This window comes from Vicia villosa, linkage group LG3 (assembly GCF_029867415.1).
Source record: "Vicia villosa cultivar HV-30 ecotype Madison, WI linkage group LG3, Vvil1.0, whole genome shotgun sequence".
NCBI lineage: Eukaryota > Viridiplantae > Streptophyta > Magnoliopsida > Fabales > Fabaceae > Vicia > Vicia villosa.
This window is the reverse complement of record NC_081182.1, coordinates 203,378,146-203,399,893: the sequence shown is the minus strand read 5'-3', so window position 1 is coordinate 203,399,893 and position 21,748 is coordinate 203,378,146. Positions and strand designations below refer to the sequence as shown.

The 21,748-nt window shown below is 34.0% G+C and overlaps 1 protein-coding gene and 1 long non-coding RNA gene across 5 annotated transcripts; one reads left to right on the top strand and one right to left on the bottom strand.

Moving 5' to 3' along the window:
- Positions 1 to 7,376: 7,376 nt before the first annotated feature.
- Positions 7,377 to 8,795, top strand: LOC131593344 (NADPH:quinone oxidoreductase-like). Its single transcript, XM_058865823.1, has 3 exons — positions 7,377 to 7,544; positions 7,833 to 8,024; positions 8,357 to 8,795. The coding sequence occupies exons 1-3, from the start codon at positions 7,466 to 7,468 to the stop codon at positions 8,659 to 8,661; spliced, it is 576 nt and encodes a 191-aa protein (XP_058721806.1). The 5' UTR covers positions 7,377 to 7,465; the 3' UTR covers positions 8,662 to 8,795.
- Positions 8,796 to 8,995: 200 nt separating this feature from the next.
- Positions 8,996 to 16,349, bottom strand: LOC131593345 (uncharacterized). 4 transcript variants are annotated; one of them, XR_009280903.1, is made up of 5 exons: positions 15,959 to 16,349; positions 15,680 to 15,824; positions 14,342 to 15,600; positions 13,107 to 13,175; positions 8,996 to 12,554 (listed from the first exon to the last, which is right to left on the bottom strand). It is a non-coding gene; the product is annotated as an uncharacterized LOC131593345 (long non-coding RNA). The 4 variants fall into 4 exon arrangements; XR_009280901.1 differs by having other exon boundaries at positions 13,107 to 15,600; XR_009280902.1 differs by having other exon boundaries at positions 8,996 to 13,175.
- Positions 16,350 to 21,748: the final 5,399 nt, after the last annotated feature.

The window sequence follows — 21,748 nt, the reverse complement described above, 5'->3', positions numbered from 1 at the left end:
AGATTATCAAATATATGAGAGTAACATTCCTATCTTTTGTGATGATACTTCTGCCATATGTTTATCTAAGAATCCTATCTTGCATTCCAAAGCTAAACATATTGAGATTAAACATCATTTCATTATGGACTATGTTCAGAAGGGTGTTCTTTCTTTAAACTTTGTGGATACAGACCATCAATGGGCTGATATCTTTACAAAACCCCTTGCTGAAGATAGATTTAAGTTCATTCTGAAGAATATCAGTATGGATTTATGCCCAGAATGAGAAGATGAGAAGTTCTTACGTATGGTTAAGTTCTGAAACGTGTTAGGATTATGTTTCTATAAGAAGTTCTGATAGTGATCAATTAGAAGTTCTGATTCTGTTATTATTAACGTTTCATTATCTAAGTTGACTCAGAATCTCTTTTAAAGTAAAACAGCTGTCACCAATTTTTCCAGAAAATGAACACGTGTTCACTATTTTTGGACAAGCATGCGTACAGTTGAGGAGACGCCTCCCTAGGTAACTGTGCAAATCATGTCAATTTCTCACTTTATCTCTCCTAACGTCATATCTCATTAAATGCAAATTGATGTCATGTTTTTCTGTAATCATTTAGTTTAAAACATATTGGATTTTTTTTTTAAAATCCACCCTTTTATATACCCATCTTCACTTTCATTTCATCTTTTTACTTTCTCTCTCTGCATTCGTTCCTCTCTTTCTTCTCTCATTCATTGCATAAACCCTAGTTCGTAACTGAATCCCAGTATATCTCCAAGAATCCTTCTTCAAGTTCCTCAAGTCAAGAAGAAATGTCTTCTGCTCATCTTGTTTTTCGCAAGCATGGTTACACTCCCTTGAAACCCTTGTTCTTAATATCCAACCACCTCCTTCTCCTGCTATTCTTAATCCACTACCCCTAAATGTCTATCCTCCAACACCTTCTGATATTCCCTTTTTATCTACCCTCACCACAGAATCCTCACATTCTGATAATCCATCCTCATCAATCCTTCCCACAGATATCCCATCCTCATCAACCACAGAACCTAGACCTTCTCTATCCCATCCCCTACCTTCCAGAGAATCCAACCCATACTGCCTTCTTTACCCTGACTACAGATTTACCTTCAACCCTCCTGAACCTGAACCTCATATCTACCTTGAGCTGTTTAAACATGACTTTGTCCGTAGGCTGGATATCTTGAGAGATGCCTTCTTTAACGACCTTGATGATGTTTCTACTCGAAATCTTTGGAGACGCTTTCGACAGAATTTTCAGGTTGAAGCTATGGAAGTTCAGAGGAGACTTGTGGCTGCTGCACCTGGTGCTGCTGGACATTGTCTAGAAGTTGATGATGGTGTATACTATCATCCCATCAGAAACAGGAGAGTTCTTGAGGAGAAGATGTATGTTGATGAATTGGACGGCAACCCTTGCAGGGATATTGTGGTTTGGAGACCTAAGTATCCAGTTCTGACAGGAGACTTCAAGTGGTTGTTTGACTTTCTGAGGGAGAATCCTTCTGAGAAGTCCCCCAATATGGTCATTCCAGAAGTTATTTATCCTCCAGAAGTTGAAGGTCCTACTCCACCAAGGAATCTTGCTGCCATTCTTCAAGCCCTTGAGAATGGAGATTCTGATCTTCCTGCTCCTGAGTATGAAGAAGATGCTTCTAGGGAAGAAGCTGATGCTGAAGATCATCCTGCTGGGAATATTCCTGTTGAGGAAAATCATGATGATGATCTCACCATGGATACTGCTGTTGAGAATGTTGTCCCTCTGAACAGAAGTTGTGAAGCTTCTTCTGGAGAACCCTCTCTTCTAGTGAAGACTTTAAAGGCTATTCAAAAGAATCAAGCTGAACTAGCTTCTCGCATGGACAAGCAAGAAGATACCAACAATGAGTTTCGCTAATTTATGGAGAAGCAAGCTGAGAGCAATGCTGGGATTCAAGACCTTCTGGCGAAGATAGTTTCCAAACTAGGCCAGTCGTAGTCTGTTGTGTCTTAGTTGTCTCTTTCTTTTTGCATCTACTTTGTGCATCTATCTTCTCATCCCTTGTATCTTCTGATTATTTCCAATGAATGAAATTCTTTATCCTTCTCTCATATTGTTTGTTTTTCATCTGAATCTTTTGTGTTTTTTGATGTTATGACAAAAAGGGGGAGAAAATGTGATAAATGATCTGATTTATATTATCAGTTGATGGGAGTAAGTCTCCACATTTCTAACAGAATTTGCAAGTTCTATGTCTTTGAGTGTTTTGCAGGATTGAAAACCTTCTGAAAAGCTCAACATGAGAAGCAAAGACATGAGGAAAAGCAATTCTATATAGAAACAAGCTCATGAAAATTGAAGCAAGCTGAGTGCTGTGAAGCTTCAAGACCAGAAGCAAGAAAGAAGAATGTTCTTAAATTGAAGCAAGCTGAGTGCTGTGAAGCTTCAAGATCAGAAGCAAGAAAGAAGAATGTTCTGATATTCTTGTGGCAGAATATGTTCTAACACATGAAACATTCTCAACATGCTCTGATACATTCTTTTTATGCTCTGATACATATTATATGTTCTGATACATATCTTATGTTCTGATTCTTTCATGCTTTGTCTTTAACGTTTAGTTTGTTCTGCAACATTTCAGGATGTAGAGATGCTCTGATGATGCTCCGGTACATTCAACAATGTTCTGATACAATCTAGCATGCAATGATTCAAGAAGAAATTCAAAGCTCTGAAGCTGTCCTTTGGAAGCAAGAAGCAGAAGCAATGAATGTTCTGAAGATCTAAGCATATGTGATCGTCTTAACTGAAATGGAAAATACTCAGGGAAGCCCTTTATTTATAAATTTCTTCCAGTATTTATTTCAGGGGGAGATTATTTATCTCAGGGGGAGATTGTTAATCTCAGGGGGAGACATATTCACACACTATGTTTATATGCTTATGCTATAACTGTGTAATTGTCTTTAGCCGTCTGATATTCTGATTGCAAATTCATATCATTTATATATGCTTTTGTCATCATCAAAAAGGGGGAGATTGTTAGAACAAGATTTGTTCTGATCAATATTCTTAGTTTTGATGATAACAATGTATATGAATTTTGTATAAGATAATGTGGTATTCTAATCCTATGAAATTTCCATTTCAGGAATCACATATAGAGTATGCACAAAATCAACGCAAGAAGCACTGACTCAGAAGGTTCAGCATGCAACATCAGAACATGCTCTGGCAAGACATCAGAAGATGGTCAAGCAGAACCAGAACATGGTCTATGAAGCATCAGAAGAACTTGAGATCAGAAGCAGAAGCACTGAAGTTCTCATGGTATCACGCTAAGAAGCACTTCAAGGTCAAAAGACAAGAAGATGCTCTGCACCAAGCTGTTTGACTCTGATGATATTCAAACGTTGTTTACACAAACATCAGATCAGAAGCAAGTACAAGATGGCAGGCTACGCTGACTGACAAAAGGAACGTTAGAAGCTATTAAAGGCAATGTCAGTAGACACAGCGAAAGCAAGGCTCGAGGTAGTTGACAAAAGAGTGAAACATTAAATGCAATGCTGTACGGATCACGCAAAGCATTAAATGCTCCCAACGGTCATCTTCTCAAACGCCTATAAATAGAAGTTCTGATGAGAATCTGAATACAACACTTTGCGCAAACTTACAGAAACGCTGTCAAATTCAAAAAGCTCTCAAACTTCATCTTCAACCTCACTACATTGCTGTTGTAATATCTTAGTGAGATTAAGCTTAAACTTAAGAGAAAAATCACAGTTGTGATAATAGCTTATTAAGAAGCATTGTAACTCTTATAAGAATTTGTTTACATTAAGTTGTAAGAACTAGAGGAGATCAAGTTGTGATCGGATTCTCTAGAAAGTCTTAGAGGGTATCTAAGCAGCGTGTTCCTAGAGTGATCAGGTTGTGATTAGAATACTCTAGAAGACTTAGAGGTTATCTAAGTGGAAAACCATTGTAATCTTGTGTGATTAGTGGATTAAATCCTCAGGTGAGGTAAATCACTCCAAGGGGGTGGACTGGAGTAGTTTAGTTAACAACGAACCAGGATAAAAATCATTGTGCAAATTATTTTTATCTTACAAGTTTTAAAGCTACATTTATTTCAAACCCCCCCTTTCTACGTGTTTTTCTATCCTTCATAATAATGGTTGGGAATTGGGTGATTTAGGAATTCAGTTAGACGAGGGGGAGTATCTTGGGAATAGCTTACAAAATCCGTTTTCTTTGCTGCTGCAATTTCGGCCGAAGGCTCACTTGGCTGATTCTTTGTTCTGGAATATAGGATCGGATGAAAGATATACGGTCAGGGCTGGTTACGATTATATGGCAGCTGCTAATTTTCAGTCAGTTATCGACGAAGATCGTTTAAAGGCGGCAGTAGCAGTGTGGTCGTCGTCAATTCCTTATAGAATCAAAGCTTTCATATGGAGATGTATTATTAACCGAATACCGACGAAAGATCATTTATTCGTAAGAGGGTATATATCATCTTATTCTGATTTAAGTTGCGTCTTTTGTAACAATTATGATGAATCTTTGGATCATCTTCTTCTCTTTTGTTCTATCGCAAAGGAGGCGTGGGGGATCATATCCGATTGGGTTGGCGTGGAGATGGGTAAAGAAACAACGGTGTGGTTGAGTTTTCTGCAGGCTAAGGCAGCTTTCAAGCAGAAAAGGGTTAAGAAGGGTTTCGAAGGGATCGTTTGGATTGCAATGTGCTGGAATATTTGGATTAAGAGGAATTCAGTGATTTTTTCGAATGAATCTTGTTGCGTTTATGACTTGGTTTGGAGTATTAAGGCTATAGTGTGGAAGTGATCTTTCTTCGGTGAAATTACTCACGCCAAATGTAATTTTTATGAATTTTGTAAGGACCCGATGTATTTCATTCGGTAAGATGCATTTGGTGAGTAATTTGCTTTTTGTTCGAGGTTTTTCCTCGTTTTGTAATTGGGATTGAGTACCCCTAATACTCTTGATTAATCAAATCCTTGCTTAAAAAAGTCACAAAAGTACGTTTGCTTAACACTAATTTAAAGCTTCAATTTTTTTAAGTTTGTGTTTTAGGATGCGTTGCACGTGCACGTTTACATTACCAAAACTTAACCAAACACAATTTAATTGTATTCACCAAATAAAATTCTGTCTTTTCTTAATTTTAGTTAAAAGGAATATCATAAACTTTTTGGGATATTTTGTTAGTTTCCCTTAAGAGAATTCATAGACCAGCCTCCAGCCATGTGACAGAAATTGCAAAGATTATTAATGTACTATTAGATACAAACTGAGATTGTTATGGATCTAGACTTAATCACAAGCTATATACTGACCAATGAGCATTAATTAAATAAAATAATTAGGATTTATTGACCAAAGGAAGGAATCAAAACATTGAATTTCACAACTGAGTTACTTATAGAAAAATAATTATTTGACAACTTGACTTCAAAAATTTTATTTGATACACGTTTAAGACACTTTATTTAATATAGGGGTGTTCAAGATCAAATCAACCCAATAAAAAACTCCAAACTAAATCAAATCAAAATCGGAAAAAATTGCATTTGGTTCAAATTTGTTTGGGTCATCTTTTAACAAAATGTCACGTTTCACTTCGGTTTGCGGTTTGTATTTTATAAACCGAACCGAACCAAACCAAATCAAACTGTATTATGTTACAACTTAACTTTTACTTAACTCACATTCAATCGAAACTTAAATCTATTATACATTAGCCTTATGATTACGACAATTTTCTCATTCTTACACATATGATTTCAATCCTGATCTTCTCAAATCTCTAATAGCATTATCGCACATTCTTTGCCACATACATCTTCTTTCTTTTTCTATAATGTCTATTCTCTTTTATTCTTTCTTTTTCACCTTCTCATTTTTATACAAATGTTTCTCATTTCAGTTTCATTTTTACCGCACATCTTCTTCTTTGATCTCTCAACTCTTTTGTTTTTTCTTTTTCGCCTTCACTAATCTCTCGTCTCTTCTATTTTTTCATTATAATAATTTTTATATTGTAATTTAATTTTTACATATTAAATGAAAAGTTGTTGTCAAAATATGACGAATTTTGTCGTTATTTGATAGTGTATGAATGTCTAAATACAAAGTTATGTTGTCATCTATATGTGTATGTATGGCTCCATAAAATATTTGTAAAAAACCGAACCGAACCAAACCGCATTGGTTTGATTCGATTTTTTTTCTAAAAGCTTACCGAACCAAATCAAACCGCACGATTTTTTCTCTTACGGTTCGGATGATTTTTTTTGTCAAAATTGTCCAAACCACACCGTGAATACCTCTAATTTGATAGTTATACAAAAAATGTTAGATTTAGGGATACGAATTCAAACATGCTATATTGAAATTTAAAAAGTGAATTTTATTCATTAAATTTTAATTAAAAGGATGATACAAATTAAAAATGATTACAAAATAATATATTGACATGATTAAAAATAATAAATTTCATCATAAAGAAAATATATTTTTACACTTTTATAAATATTAAAATAATATAATTATTTTAATATGAAAAAATAACTTATAAATTATTTTACAAAATTATCATTCATCAATAATAATAAAATAATCAATTAAGACAATAGAAAGTAATAAATATTTTAAGTTATAATAAAAAAAGTAACATAAATAACTCATTATGATAAATAAAAAATTCAATAAAATAATATATGATAAAAAAAAGAGAGGAAGTCATATATTTTGCTGAAAGGAAAGAGATAAGAAGAATTTAATTATATATTCACTTTATATTTGGTTTTACATTTGAATCATTCAAAATAATTATAAAATATAAAATTTATTTTTTATTTTTTCAAATATATTTTATTAAACTTTTGAATTAATTCTAAGCTAAAGATGAAATTTATAAATTTTTAATTGAAATGTCATTTCTAAAAAGAAAATATTAACGAGTGTTTTTGAAACACTGGTTTAAAAAAGTATGTTTTTTAATAAAGATTTGTTTTTAATATATTAGAAATTAAAATTCTATATTCAATGAATTTGATATTAAAATAATTGATATATTTTTTTTTAAAAATTATTTAAAATCTTTAAATGGAACACTTTAACATGAAATTTAAAATATATTGTTTATTTTATTTTATTTAAATAAAACAAAATATAAATTATAACACTTTACGTCCAACACACAATTAAAAAAACAAAATCATTACAAAAATTCAAAAGTAGTACTTGTTGACTAACTTTTGAATGTGATCAGCACTTACGTAATGCACAGCATCATCTTTTCCAATCTCCAATTTTATACTTTACTTTGTATCTGGCCACTTTTCATGACCATATCCCCACACAAATCTAACAACTACCATATATAAATACAACTACTCTTCTCTTCCAATTCACCTATCACAGTTGAAATATCATTCACAAACAAAATGGCTGCTGCTATTAAAATCGTTGCTCTCTCTGGTTCTATTCGAAAAGCTTCTACCAACACCGGTCTCATCCGTGCTGGTTAGTTACTCACTTTATTTATTTAAATTTTGATATCTGATCTTACGACTGACTAATCCAGAGAGAGAATTAATTCAGAGAACTAATTCTATGGCCTATTTGCGGGTCTCGTTTAAAATCAGAGCAAGGCTTCTGAGACTTTGAGAATACACACTCTCCGGACCAAAGTTTTTACCACTAGGCTAACCTCTGGGGATAATTGGTCTTACAATTGACTAACATTTTTAATTACTTTGATTCTTGAATTATTATTATTTTTAATTTGATTATTATTGTTGATGATTGTAGCTATTGAATTGAGCAAAAGTGTTGTTGAGGGTGTTGAAATTGAAAATGTTGATATTTCGAATCTACCATTGGTGAACACTGATCTTGAGAAAGAAGGAACTTATCCCGCTGAAATTGAAGCTTTTCGCCAAAAGATTGTTGCAGCTGATGCCTTTCTCTTTGCTTCTCCTGAATATAATTATTCTCTCTCTGGTAACTAATCATCATAACAACTCTTATTTTCACTTTCACAATCATCGATAATCCTTAAATCGAGATCAGAAGATTTTTTTATCTTAACCGTCGAATTTCAATTATCGACGACCATGGTGTGATGAAGATGTATTACAACCTCTGTGATAAAGTAATACAACAGAGGTTATAATAGATCTTTATATTCTATGGTGTTAGGCACGTGTCTGACACCAAACACCAACCTCGAGTGGTTATTAAGATTAAATGGCTAATAAAAGAAAAAAAGTCAAATATATTTAACGAATTATTTGTACAAAATAAATTTGATTTTTATGATGTATTTGTTTCAGCTCCACTTAAGAATGCAATTGATTGGGCATCAAGGCCACCAAATGTTTGGGCTGGTAAACCTGCTGCTATAGTGAGCGTTGGAGGAGGACATGGTGGTGCGAAATCGCACTACCATCTTCGACAAGTTGGAGTTTTCCTCGATATACATTTCATCAACAAACCCGAGTTTTTCCTCAACGCGTTTCAGCCTCCAGCAAAATTTAACAGTGATGGTGACTTGATTGATGAAGGTGCTAAGAATAATTTGAAGGCAGTTCTTTTATCTTTGAAGGAATTTACCTTGAAGCTTCAAGGCAAAAATTGAAATAGATTTGAGTACCATTAATTGTTAGAAATAAAGTAAGTTTTGGATTTTGAGAAAGATTTTAGCTTAAGTTGTCATTGATACTCAGTTAAAAACAAAATGTGTTTGTTGTTTATTTATATAGAGAATTTTAATTCATTTTGGCTTGGCCTTGTTTAATTTACAATGCTATGTTCAAGTTTGTTAAAAATTCCATGCATTATGAAATTCTAGTCTTCTTTTCTCAATCACTTTATCTTCATCTCTTCGTGACAATGAGAATTTAGAACAAGGACTCTGCATAACCCATTGTTCAGATGGGATGCAAGGAATACTGCAGCAAGTAATATGAATTCACTATGGAGATAAATTTGAATGAAGCTAATATCTTCGAAAATGCTCGCATTCAATGTACTAAAATGAGTGCTATCCACCCGCTATATGACCATCAAGTATCCTCTAGATAATGCATTTCCGAAATTATGGGGAGAATCTTCAGCGAAAACTCAAAAATATCCTTACTTCGGAAATGCATTTCCGAAATAATTTTTTTTTTCCAGATTTTTCCAGAATTCGGAAATGCATATCCGAAAACACCTTTTTTGTGGTGTTTTCGGAGATGCATCTCCAAAATCACTGAAAATTAAAAAAAAAAAACGTTTCAGGTATTATTTCGGAAGTGTATTTCCGAAATAAGATGTCCATATATGCAGTTTTCCCTCCTTCACTATTTCATCATTTTCATCACAAACCCTCTCCAAAACTCAATCAATTTTTTCGTCTCAAAATCAAATTTCAAACGGTTGATCATACTAAAGGGAGCATAGAAAGCTACAATTTGAGGTAAACATCATTCAAATCATCTCCTATTACACTACATTGTTGATGATTTAGATGACTGAAATATGCGTTGGTTCGGAAGTTCATTTCCGAAATAAATCACCTGACAAATTTCGGAAATGTACTTCTGAAATAAGCCCTGGCAGAAATAAAAAAACAGTTTTAACAACTTTAGTATATTTTTGCATATGTTAGGTATGGTGCATCCGGACAACATTGTCGCCGATGACTTAGAAGTTCTGGAAGAGGTTGACGTTGATAAAGAGTCGGTTAACGATGTTAAAACCATGACCGTTGCGGTGGATGTTCGACAATAATTTACAAATGATATGAGCTTCGCTAGTCGTGAACATTTACTTGATTGGGTTCGAAGTGAAGCTACTAAACTTGGATTTGACATTGTCATATTAAGGTCCGATAATGGAAGTAGTAAACAGAAAGCTTTTGTCGTGTTGAATTGCGAGAGAGGTGAGAAGTATGTACCAACAAACCGGGTATTAAAATACGAAGACACGGGATCGAGAAAGTGTGGGTGTCCGTTTAGGTTGCGCGTGACTTGTAGGATTGATGATTTGTGGCGTTTTAGCGTCATTTGTGGACTTCATAATCATGCCTCGGAAACCAAGCTATACGGGCATCCAATTGCGTGTCGGTTGTCCCGCGAAGAGAAGAAGGTTATTTCGGACTTATCGACAATCAAAGTAGCGCCAAAAAACATACTTGCCGATTTGAAGCGAAAAAACCCGGATAGTATTTCAAATATCAAGCAAGTATACAATGAGCGGCTGCTTACGGTGATTTCCAGTAAACAACCGCTAGTCTTCCAAATTATAAATATACTTTGGTTACTCGCAGGATCGACTAGATTGATCCTAGGACATGTGTCGAAAAGTTGTCTTTCAGAATTATTTGATTCATGTTCTCTTGGTTTTTTATTGTTTTATAAGGTTATGTTGTAAATGTAAAAAATAACTTTGCGAAATAAACTAAATGAATGTATGACGAAAAGTAAATTGGTTAGACAATAAATGTAAGTAAAACTTCGACAAGAAAGTAAAAAGGAATGTAAATTGCAGGAATGGAAAGACTTAACGAGAAAAGTAAAGGAATGTAAAATACTTCGATTCTATAATGAAAATACAAACATATGTAAGGTGTTGGTGTTACACGTACATTTCTCAGCGACAACTCTTTCTCTTAACGCTTGATACTTGAGTGATTTTGTAAGTAATTTGTACAAAATGAACACCCTGGATCCTGATACTAAGACCCTTATTTATACTAATTCGACCCTAACGGTCCTACACTAACAAAATGCCACGTTGCCCGCATGCATGTGTTTCGAATCCCTGGGGCACCATTTGTCCTTGTTAGTTTAAACAGAACATTTCGAAATTCAAAACCTCCCGCCCGAATCTTATTCGATACGTGGCAACGTATTCTATGCGAGAATGCTTCGAAATACTTTAAGTTTCAATAACCTTGTATTTCGAAAAACCATTTAAGCCCCGAAGATCATCTATCTCGACTCAACTTCGAACTTAGGAATCTTCATCACAAATAACATTCTCAGAAATAGCCATCCAAATTCATTTTCTCTTCGAACCTTAAATCTTCGAAAAGCATATACAATAATCGAAATCTCCAGCTAACAAATTGCCCCCAATAAATGCCTGTTTCGGAAAAGTAAGAGAAATAGGCGTTTCTTGCCACAATGAGATTTCGATTTCCTCGCACTTCTTTGAGTTCCAAGAATCTGACTAACGTCCCAATCATTTATGAATTTTCTTTCAAAGACGTCTTGTCATTTTCAAAAACGTCTCTTCAAGACGCGCGCTCCCACATTTAGCATTACTCATAATCATTGCTCCTAGATAGTAGGAGTAAGGCTAATAACTGTTCGACCGCCAGACGAGTGAATCAGCTGCCGACGCGTGTCTTATTGGACTTTATTCAAAACAAAATAGAGATTTGAAAAGTTTTCACTAAACCTTTAAATACCAGGGTTTTATCATTCGGGATTCTCTCTTCTTCACATATCATCGTTCTTTCATCTTTCTGAACGCAAAAAAAATCCTTTTTTAGGTCTCAATTTTATTTCTTGAAGCAACTCACTCATGGTGTCTTCCACCGTCCAAAACCCATCAACGGAAACTACAGATGCTCTTCAACCTGTCCAAAAACTTCAACGCCCCACACAAGTAGCGAATCAGCAGTATATTCCAGAGCCAAACCTGGAAGAATCTCGTGCTATCTATGCTTCCCAGGTAATCATCTCTTTCCTTCTTTCTGAAAAAACTCATGCTTTTATGGGTCCTTTACCTGGTGATGCCAAATAAGCTATTTAATAGCGCTTGTTTTGGTTTTTGATAGCACTTAAAAGTGCTATTAACCGCACCGCTATTGTAAACGTTTTTTGTTTAATAGCACTTTAAAAGTGCTAATAAAGTACTGATTTTTAATAGCGTTTTTCCTTAAGCGCTATTGAAGTGGACGTTTTGCACATATTTTTATTTGTTTTTGATAGCACTTTCAAACTAAGTGCTATTATTGGGCACGTGTTTGATAGCACTTTCAAACAAAGTGCTAATATATGGCACATGTTTAATAGCACTTTCAAAGAAAGCGCTATTATATGGCACATGATTGATAGCACTTTCTAAAGTGCTATTATAGGATGTTTAATTAATAGCACTCTTTACAAAATGATATTGTAGTACATTTTTTAATTTTTTTTGTATACAAAATCATTCTTTTGGTGTGCAAATATCAAAAAGCTACATTCAATTCAATACCTAATAACACATTAAGTTACTCATTGCATATATATTATAATCCATCAATAGCAAATATTTTAAATCAAATCCACTTAATATCACAACAAGATCTAAAAAAGTACTTTACAACTAGGACATGTTCATTCCATGGCTACTAGCAAAATTGAGTTCTATTAGTCCTACAAACTCATATACCAATATAATATGACATAAGTTGAACTTAGTAGAGGTCTCTTAAAGGCTTAAACTATGATAGTTATTGAGAGTAAACCACTTAGATTGTTATAAGAGAGGTCCCTGCATAAATGTTCAACTCAAATTGGTTAATATAAAATAAGTCTCTACATAGATGTTCAACTCTAAATGGGTAATATAAAAGAGGTCTCTACATATAATTTCAACTAAAAATGGTTAATATAAAATAAGAACAAAAGCATGAGTGGAGTTTTGAGGTACACATTTCAAAATTAAGTAGAGATAGAAGAATAATCATGTATATTATGGATATTGTTCTTGACCACTGAGCCATAATCCATGTAGTACATTTATATTTTTAAAGTCATAATAAATTCTTATGAAAGTTATATTTTTAAGTAAAAAAGAATAGTCTTAGTTTACTTATCACATAAAAGAGTAATAGTTTCATATTAGATATATATAGCATCTATGCTAACAATGTAAAGTATAAATAATTAAATCATTTCAGACACATAACTAAGTGTAAATGCAACGAAAGGCAAGAACATGAACAACAATGGAATAAATGAGAAATTCCCGAAGCATATGAAATTACGAACCTTTAATAACTTTCCAGAAAAGATCAAAATTTGAGTTTAATGGAACATGTACCTGAATTCAGCATGTACCACCTGCACCATTCTTCACAGAAAGAACTTTCTTTTTCATAGGCTTCTTTGTCTATGGAATATTAATTTGATGTATGAGCTCAATATATATTAGTTTAAAAATTGAGTAAACCACACTTCTACATAAGTGAGAGGTGTAACAAGAAACATTTATAAATGTCCACTAACTACTCAATATTATTGGCTTTCAAAACAACACTCAACCAATAATTATTAAATACTAATAGTTAATCAAAACAAATATAAAATATTCTAAAAGTAAAAAAGCATGATAACTTAAAAGCTCCCATCATGAATAAAGAATATGAACATGAGGGCAATAGTATTGTTGTCAAATAGCAATATTATAGCAAAGGTTTCACCAAAGTTAAGCACTAAATCTAGTATATATGTCAAAGACCACAAAGGAGCGACATAAACTTATATAAAATAAATACATTGCAAAATGAAATGAATGTTGAGCATGCCTAAATTAACTCTATAATTAGCCTTCATAGTCTCCATAACAAATTGTCCCACATTCCCCTAAGTAATACAACAAAAATTACACACTTGATTTTAAATAGAGATATCATATTTACTTTTCAAAGAAACAGGGCAGATATTCTTTAAAGAAATATAGCAGATAATTTCCAGAGTTAGCTATTGGAGTAATCTTCATTAAGCTATTTATAAAACTCAACATCTCTTTTTCATGTTCCCTCCAGTCATTTCTATAACAATTAATGCATTATCAACTTATAATAAAACCATATTCCTTCAAGAAATAGTACAACATAATTTCTTAAAGTCAATGCAAGTATTTACTTTATCTTTGCGAAACTTTTAGATTTTTTTAGAAGAAATGCGGTGTCAAGGATTACCTTTATGAGGAGTTGACTTACTCTCTTGACCTAAGGGTTATAGCTCAACTATTTTAGTCACCATTCTTTAAATTAAAATTAATTTTCAGCTCATCGTGAAATTGGTCAGGGTCTACTTCATGTCTTATGTGAGAGACATGTTATGAAACTATGCATATTGTGAGAAGCGACACACAATTAAACACATTAAATTCATAGAGTAGAATAAATGTATGTGAGCAAAACAAAAATGATAGAATATCAGTCCCTGTAAACATTATAATACTACTACTAATAAAATATCCTATAATCCTGTGTATGGTTAATGGCATGTGGGTTGGACAGTAGATTAAAAAAATATAATATAACCATTTACCTTGAAAATTTCTTAGTTTTTATTATTCTCACTGAGTAACCTAGTTGAAGTGTGGGTTGGAATTGGAATTCACAATTCATCTTTCCTATAGATTTGGAAAAGGAATCTTGGTGGATTAAACAAACTGAATAATAATATCATAGAAAAATAAACAAAATGAAGATATATAGCCTAAATCATAATATCAATTGAAACAAGTAGCATAAAGAGAATCAATTGCTTCCACCATATTTTGATGAGAAGGTTTGCTACTATTGACATCCTGCTATCAAAGTAATCATTACCAATATCAATCAACCAAATGTGAAAAAGCCCATGAGCAAAAGACTCGATAAAGATAATCAAGAAATTACTACGTAAAGTGCTAGAAGAGAAGTCTAAATTACATATATTTAAGAAGTGAACTTTGGAAAATTAGGTATCATATCCAAGCAGGTGTGGATGCTAAGTGCTCAAATAAAATGCCAGCCCCCTTTCTCACATAAGACCCTAACAAAGATGACCCTAAAGATAATAAACTAATCATATCATCATCACTTATCATATCATCATCAGCCCGTAAATCACTTATCAATAATTGGACTCAAAGCTTAGATCATTCATCAATCTTTTACTTATCTATGTACATAACACACATCATAATGCACTGAAATCAAAGTAATAACCAATCATCACAATTTCACTACTTCTAATTACCAATTCTGTCATTATGGTAGTTTTTCTTACTCTGACATATTTTGTTTCATTTTATTTGTAACTTCAGAAAACCAATTAGACATATATGCTTTTTAATTCTATTTTTGTTTCTTGCTATCTACAGTCTCCTCGAAACTGAATGAGCGAGTGACCTAAAGACTCGTCGTTTGAAGTATGGAGATTATTTAAGGGGCTGACCTCTCACAACAGTGTTCTTCCATATGCATTAGTCCGGGGTCGAACCCATGACCACGTGCTTTAAGGACCCGATCATCTGTCATGCTGGTAAATGAATGAGAGCATTAATATGGTCATAACATTTTGAATATGCAAATAAACACATGGAATGGTTAGTATTTTGAAATCACGAAATGTAACACAACAACCATAGGCCAATTCTTGGTGTGTTCAAAGTTTATAACTTATGTGCATCCAATTGGCAATGAGCATGGTTTTTCTTAAGCACAGTCTCATGTTTGTGTCTTGTGAACAAAAAACATAGGCACACTAGAATGGTTTTGCCGCCTTATATGCACCCACTTGGCTCGGATCGAATTCTAGACCTAAAAAAAGTTTTAAAACTTAAAACACAACGCAAATATGTCAGTCAATCAAAATCATAGAACAGAATAAAATTAATACCTTCGGTCGTTTGAGTCTAGATCAAACAAAAACGCTTGATCTTTGCAGTATCGTATTCCATTTGAAAAAGCTGCAGCATCAATTAAATGAATCAATGAGCCATTGAACTCAGCTGCTTCATCACCTCACCTGCAATGAACCAGACCTGCAGAAGTAAAACGATTGCAACTCAGCTCCAACAACAAAATGAAATCGAAGTATTAACAACAGTTCAAGATATTCATCAACAACACAAAATTTCGAAGACAGAAGAAGAAAGGTGGGACCACGAAGGCTTACCCGAGTTACTGAACCACCGCCGAAAAAGGAAGTCTCGTCGGACAAGCTCCGACCGTGTAAGATCTCCTTCTTCGCTTTTTTTTTTTAAAATACCACTGTGTTCCTCGAGACTTGATCGGTAATAGCCCCCATGATATTCGATTGAACTTGCACTCCATTGCTATTTAATCTAATTTTGAAACTCTAGGGTTTTGATGACATGAGAATGTTTCTGGTTTTTACTGTTTGAATCATGGAGAACGATGAGAACATAGGGAGACCGAAGGTTGTTGTTGATTGAGCAAGAGAGAGATCGATGGAGAGAAACAGAAAGATATAGCAATCAAAGAGAGCGAGACCGAGAGTTTTCGTGAAATGAAACGAAAGAGAGGGAGCTAATGGAAAGAGTGAGGGAGACCAAGTGTTTTGTTTTTTTTTATTAATTATTTATTATATAAATCAATAGCGCTTTAGGTAAATGCTAACAAAATAGTAGCCTTTTATTTTATTAATTAATAATATATGATAGTAAAATAATAGCGTTTTATAAGAAAATGCTATCATAAAAAATAATATTAATAGCGTTTTAAAGAAAGTGCTATTATAGAGAAGTTTAATAATAGCGTTTTGTGACAAAGTGCTATCAAAATTAGATTGTTTGTATCCTATAATAGCGTTTAAGTATAAAGTGCTATTATATAGAAGTTTAATAATAGCGTTTTGTGACAAAGTGCTATTATAGATATGTCTTATCCTTTTCAATATCACTTTTTTTAAAAGTGCTATTAAATTTGGCGATACAAAAGATCAATTTTGGCGTAGTTACAAGACTAGACCCTTAGTTAGTAAGAACAAAATAGACAAAGGGGGTAAACTAATCTTAGCTGAATCCACCAGTGTAGAAGGCACTTCGACTGAAGCCGCTGTAGTTCCAGAAAAAATTAGGTTAGATTATATGACTAATTTTCTCAAAGTGTTTAGAGCGGTCCCTTTAGCGAAAGGATCCCGAGCTTTATTACGCCTGGTTGGCTAAGGTTGAAGCCAAAAAAGCTCCATTCTGGAAAGAATTAGGGATTTACGATTTGATCCAATTATCAAAGACAGGTTTAGAATATAACCAAACTATGTTAGTAGCATCTATATATTTCTGGTATGCTTCCCACAATACTTTCCATTTTCCTTGTGGGATGATTACCCTAACTCTTTTCGATATAGCCGCTATCACAGGGCTTCGACCAACAGGGGAAATCTTCGATCCCAACTACATGGATACCGATACCATACAGTTTAATGAAATCAAAGCCACTTTCACTCCATTCATCATGAAACACCATGACAAAACGACTGACGAAGTATCAGATGAAGAGCATATTGCATTTCTGGTACTTTGGCTTTCGAGATGTGTTTTCTGTTCTAGATCTCTTCAAGTGGCCAAGAGGTATCTTTGTATGGCTAACCAAATCAATGCTGGAAAAAAGTTGAACTTGAGCCAGCTAATTCTAGGGTACCTTCATGAAAGCCTCGGCGAATCAACAGACTTCATCTAAAACTACAAAACTGGATCTTCTCTTCTCTTTGCCGGACCCTTTTGGCTACTACAGTTATGGCTTAACGCCACCTTTGAAGCTTTCCTTCCAAGTAAAGGCGTTGTCGATGAGAAAGACACGGCTATTCGGAATCGAACAGTTGAAGGAACCAGACTTGCCCACCTAACCCCTTTAGAAGAAGGAGGAAAACTGCGCGAAACTTTTCGAGCATACATCATGATGTTTGCTAAACGTTATCACCTCAGTCCTTCTATGGTTCCGTTCGTGAAAAGAGAAGTGGGTCCCGAATGGTTTACGCGAAAATTTCCTGAAACCTCTCCAGATTAACAAGCTGAATCTATGGTCATTTGGGAAGCTTTTTTGACGCCTAAACTATTGTATCATCGACTACGGTCCCCGAAGAGTCACTGTTGTCTTCTCTGTTATCGACCCAATCTTGTATCGAGACAGTTTGGGTTGGTTCTGTAACATCCCGAAAATTATTATTTAATTAATTTAATTAAGTTTTAAATTAATTATTGGAAATTAGCATTTTATCGAATTATGTGGAAAAATATAAAATGTTAAGTTGTTGGGCCATATGGTGGAATTAGTAATGTGGGGGTGTAATTGTGAAGGAGCCCATTTCTAATTTTATGTTTTTCATAAAATAAGGGAAATAAGAGAAAGGAAGTGAGAACATGAAAAAGAGAAGCTGAAAGAGGGAGAGCTGAAGAACGTGAAGGAGAATCAAAGAGGATAAGACCAATTCAAGAATTTGGCTAAGGTAAGGGGGGACTTATCTGGTTAACATCTATTATCGGGTTAGGGTTTGATAGCATAGAATAGATGTAGAATTTGTATCGATTGAGTCATATGATAGAGTTAGGGATTTGAGTCAATTTGGATGATGATTGATTATTTGGCTAGAATCCATGATTTTTGTGTTGTTATGGTTCAAATTGATAAATTATGTGTAAATGCTTGTTTGTGATGTTTGATTATGTTTGAATGTATTGTTGAGGCATGAAATAACATGGAATAATTGTGGATTGATTCTGTTTTTCGTGTATGGTCGAAATGATTCAATTTGGGTTGTGTTGGATGGAAATAAGTTGCTGCCAAAAGTGCTTTTTTTTGCTGTTACAAGTGATGTAACCGGTTACGGTCGGGCTTGTAACCGGTTACGGTTGTGAAAAATGGGGTTTTTGGGCTGGTTACGGTCAAGCAAAAATAATAGCGAATAGAGTTACGTCAAGCGTAACCGGTTACGGTTTCCTTGTAACCGGTTACGGCTGAAACTCTTTTGAAAATTTGTTCTTCGTAACCCGTTACGCTTTTTCTGTAACCCGTTACACTGAAGGTTTTTGAAAAACGAATCATTTTGGAAAACTCATAACTTTTGAACCGTTGGTTCGTTTCGTGTGCCGTTTCGAGCTGAACGAACCTTGTGAAATAATCTATGTGATGATTAATGATGTGATTGTGATTGAATGATGCATATATATATATATATATATATATATATATATATATAAACATGCTTGATGATGATGATGATTATGATGAAATGAGTATTTTGATGATGTTACTCATAGACTTGACGATGGTATAAGTATGTTCATGTATGTTTGCATTCATTCATATTCATTGTTGATGTTGTATCCATGATGATGTGTTGGATCAGTAAAGGGCATGATTCCCACTGTGTGGAATCTGTGGTGGCAGGGTCGTATCTTGATGATGTTGGATCGGTCATGGGTTATTCCCATTTGATGATGTTGGTACAACATGCATAGTGTCAGTTCATACATATGCATACTTTTATAACATGATTGGATGTATTCTAGTGTTATAAATATTGATGATGTGTTGGTTGATTGTTTGTGATGATGAAACTTGTCTGAATGTCTGTTTATGAAACAATGGGGTGAATGATGCAGCTATGATGTGTTATTGCTTTATAACCTTATAACATTTGTTAATTATGATGAGACTCACCCTTACATGTTGTCATTTTCAGATTGAGGATAGCAGCTGTTCGACTCGGTGAGGATTAACTCATGAGTCAGTTGTTTAGTTAGCGTCAGGTGTCATGCTCTGATATTTGTAACACTAGGGACGCAATGTTTTAGAGTTTATGGTTTATAACTCTGGCTGTGTTTTGATGTTTTGAAGGATTAGTTTTAAAGATGTTAAACTTAATCCGTATGATTTAATTTCCGCTGTGTTGACATGAAATGTTTTAATTGATGATGATTGCCTCGGTGAATGCATGACATGACCGAACGATGTTTAATAAATTATGGAATTGTGGCACCCTTGTTTTCATGTACTCTGAATGAATTTATTTAATTTGCCGCGGAGTTTAGAAGGGTGTTACAGGTTCAGCTTAAACCCAAATGCATGTATGACAAAAGGAGTCATATGTGTTTACATACTATGCATTCATCCGAGGACGACTACGAGTCCAAAATTTCTAAATATGTTGGCATCACGACCCTCTCTCCCATCTCTTTTGAACCTGCTTTTTATTCTACCATAGAGTTTCATCAGTGGTGGACAACATACTATAACAACCAGATCTTCGATGCTGCTAGTCTTTCGCAAGAACTAACTGAAGCTTTTACTGGTGTGCAGGAGAACTTCAAAAAAGGTACTTCAACACATATTAAAGAAATTCAAGCTTTCCAAAAGTTCTTTGAAACTATCTATAAGCCTAATGATCTTAGTCGGACCCTTCGTGAAGCTGCAATTACCTTGCGCGAAAACTTTTCTAATAAATTAGATAAACTGAAATTGCCCACGCACGTTCGACCTGAACAGCGTTATGAAGTGGCTTTCAAATTATATCCTCCAAAATTCCCTCCACTACCTAGTGCTGACTTTGGTGTGGCTTTAAGCCCTCCTTTTCCAGACTGGTTTGTATGTGGGAATGTCCTCAAAAAACGCGTTGAACGAGTGGTTCCGACTAAGCATACCTTGGATAATTTCAAAGGACATCTTCATATAGGTCTTGAGCACGTTCGTGTTCTGACTCCAATACCTGAAGTTCGTGGACTAGATAATCTTTCGATTAGAACTCTCCCTCTTCATCTTTGTACTAACTTGTTTTTCGTCTTACTTATAGCTCTGGGCCGAAAGAAAAATGTCAAAGAGGCTGCTGCACGTAAGTCTGCCGAAGCTTCTAAAAGCACGCAGGTAAGTGAGGATGACTTTACTGATACTGGCAAGAAACCAACGGTACATACTCTCACAATTTAACTTATGCCTTTATTTCTGAATAATATTCAAACTTTTTGACATAAATATTTTCAGAGTTCGAAACCTCCACGAACTCCAAAACGGAAGACTTCGACTACTAGTGCCGCCATTGCTTCAGATGATGAGGATGGATCCCCCCTCATACTAGGCAAGCTGCGAGGAAAAAGCAAAAGGCTACCATTTCTTCAGCTAGGGGAAGAGGATCTGGGACTTCAAGACCCACCTCATCAAGTGATAAAGTCTTTTCCGACGAACAACCTCTAAAAGCTGGTGGAAATATACTTGTTGTCAAAAGTCACAACTCGAGTCCAGATAATATCCTAGCCAAGTGATATATTTTCTCATAATACCAGAAATATATTTTCGGTTATATATAAATTGGCAAGGTGGTAGAAATTTTCGCTCTACTAACTGGGGTTATATTTCTGATTCTTAACCGGGGATATATCTTCGATATGGTTTTTTACATTATGAAGGCCTATACCACACTTGACCTATTTGTGACAAATGTAGTACGTACCAAAAATATATTTCCGGTTTTTAGAGAGGCAAAAATGAAATTGCATAGAGTCTTTCTTAAGATCATGGAATAGAATAAGAATCTTTATTTTTTTTTATCTGGCCACCATCTTAACTTTTATATTAACCAAAATATCTTTTTCATTATTTACTTCATCCAAATTATATTAGGTCGAAAAATTTCAATTTAAAAAACATTAAAAATCAAAAAAATCCGACAATACATTATAAAAATATGGTAGTTTTTTTTACCGATACAAATAATTTTTTGCATTTTTAAAAATTTAATGAGTTTTTTATTAAATTTTTAAAAGTTTGATATATTTTTATCAAAATTTTTAAAATTTAATAGTTTGGCTTATTAAAAACGAACTAACACTACCTAATATTTTATAATTTTTTGAATTTTTACAAATTTAGTAATTCATATTCAATAGACAAAAAAAAAGTTAATCCAAACAATTTTTTTTATAAATTCAATATATCTTGTAGTTCTTCAATA

Bases quoted from the DNA above. Each gene is read 5' to 3' on its own strand.
- LOC131593344 (XM_058865823.1), top strand. From the start codon at position 7,466: ATGGCTGCTGCTATTAAAATCGTTGCTCTCTCTGGTTCTATTCGAAAA. The intron at 7,545-7,832 runs GTTAGTTACTCA...TGATGATTGTAG, and splicing joins CACCGGTCTCATCCGTGCTG to CTATTGAATTGAGCAAAAGT. The intron at 8,025-8,356 runs GTAACTAATCAT...TATTTGTTTCAG, and splicing joins ATATAATTATTCTCTCTCTG to CTCCACTTAAGAATGCAATT.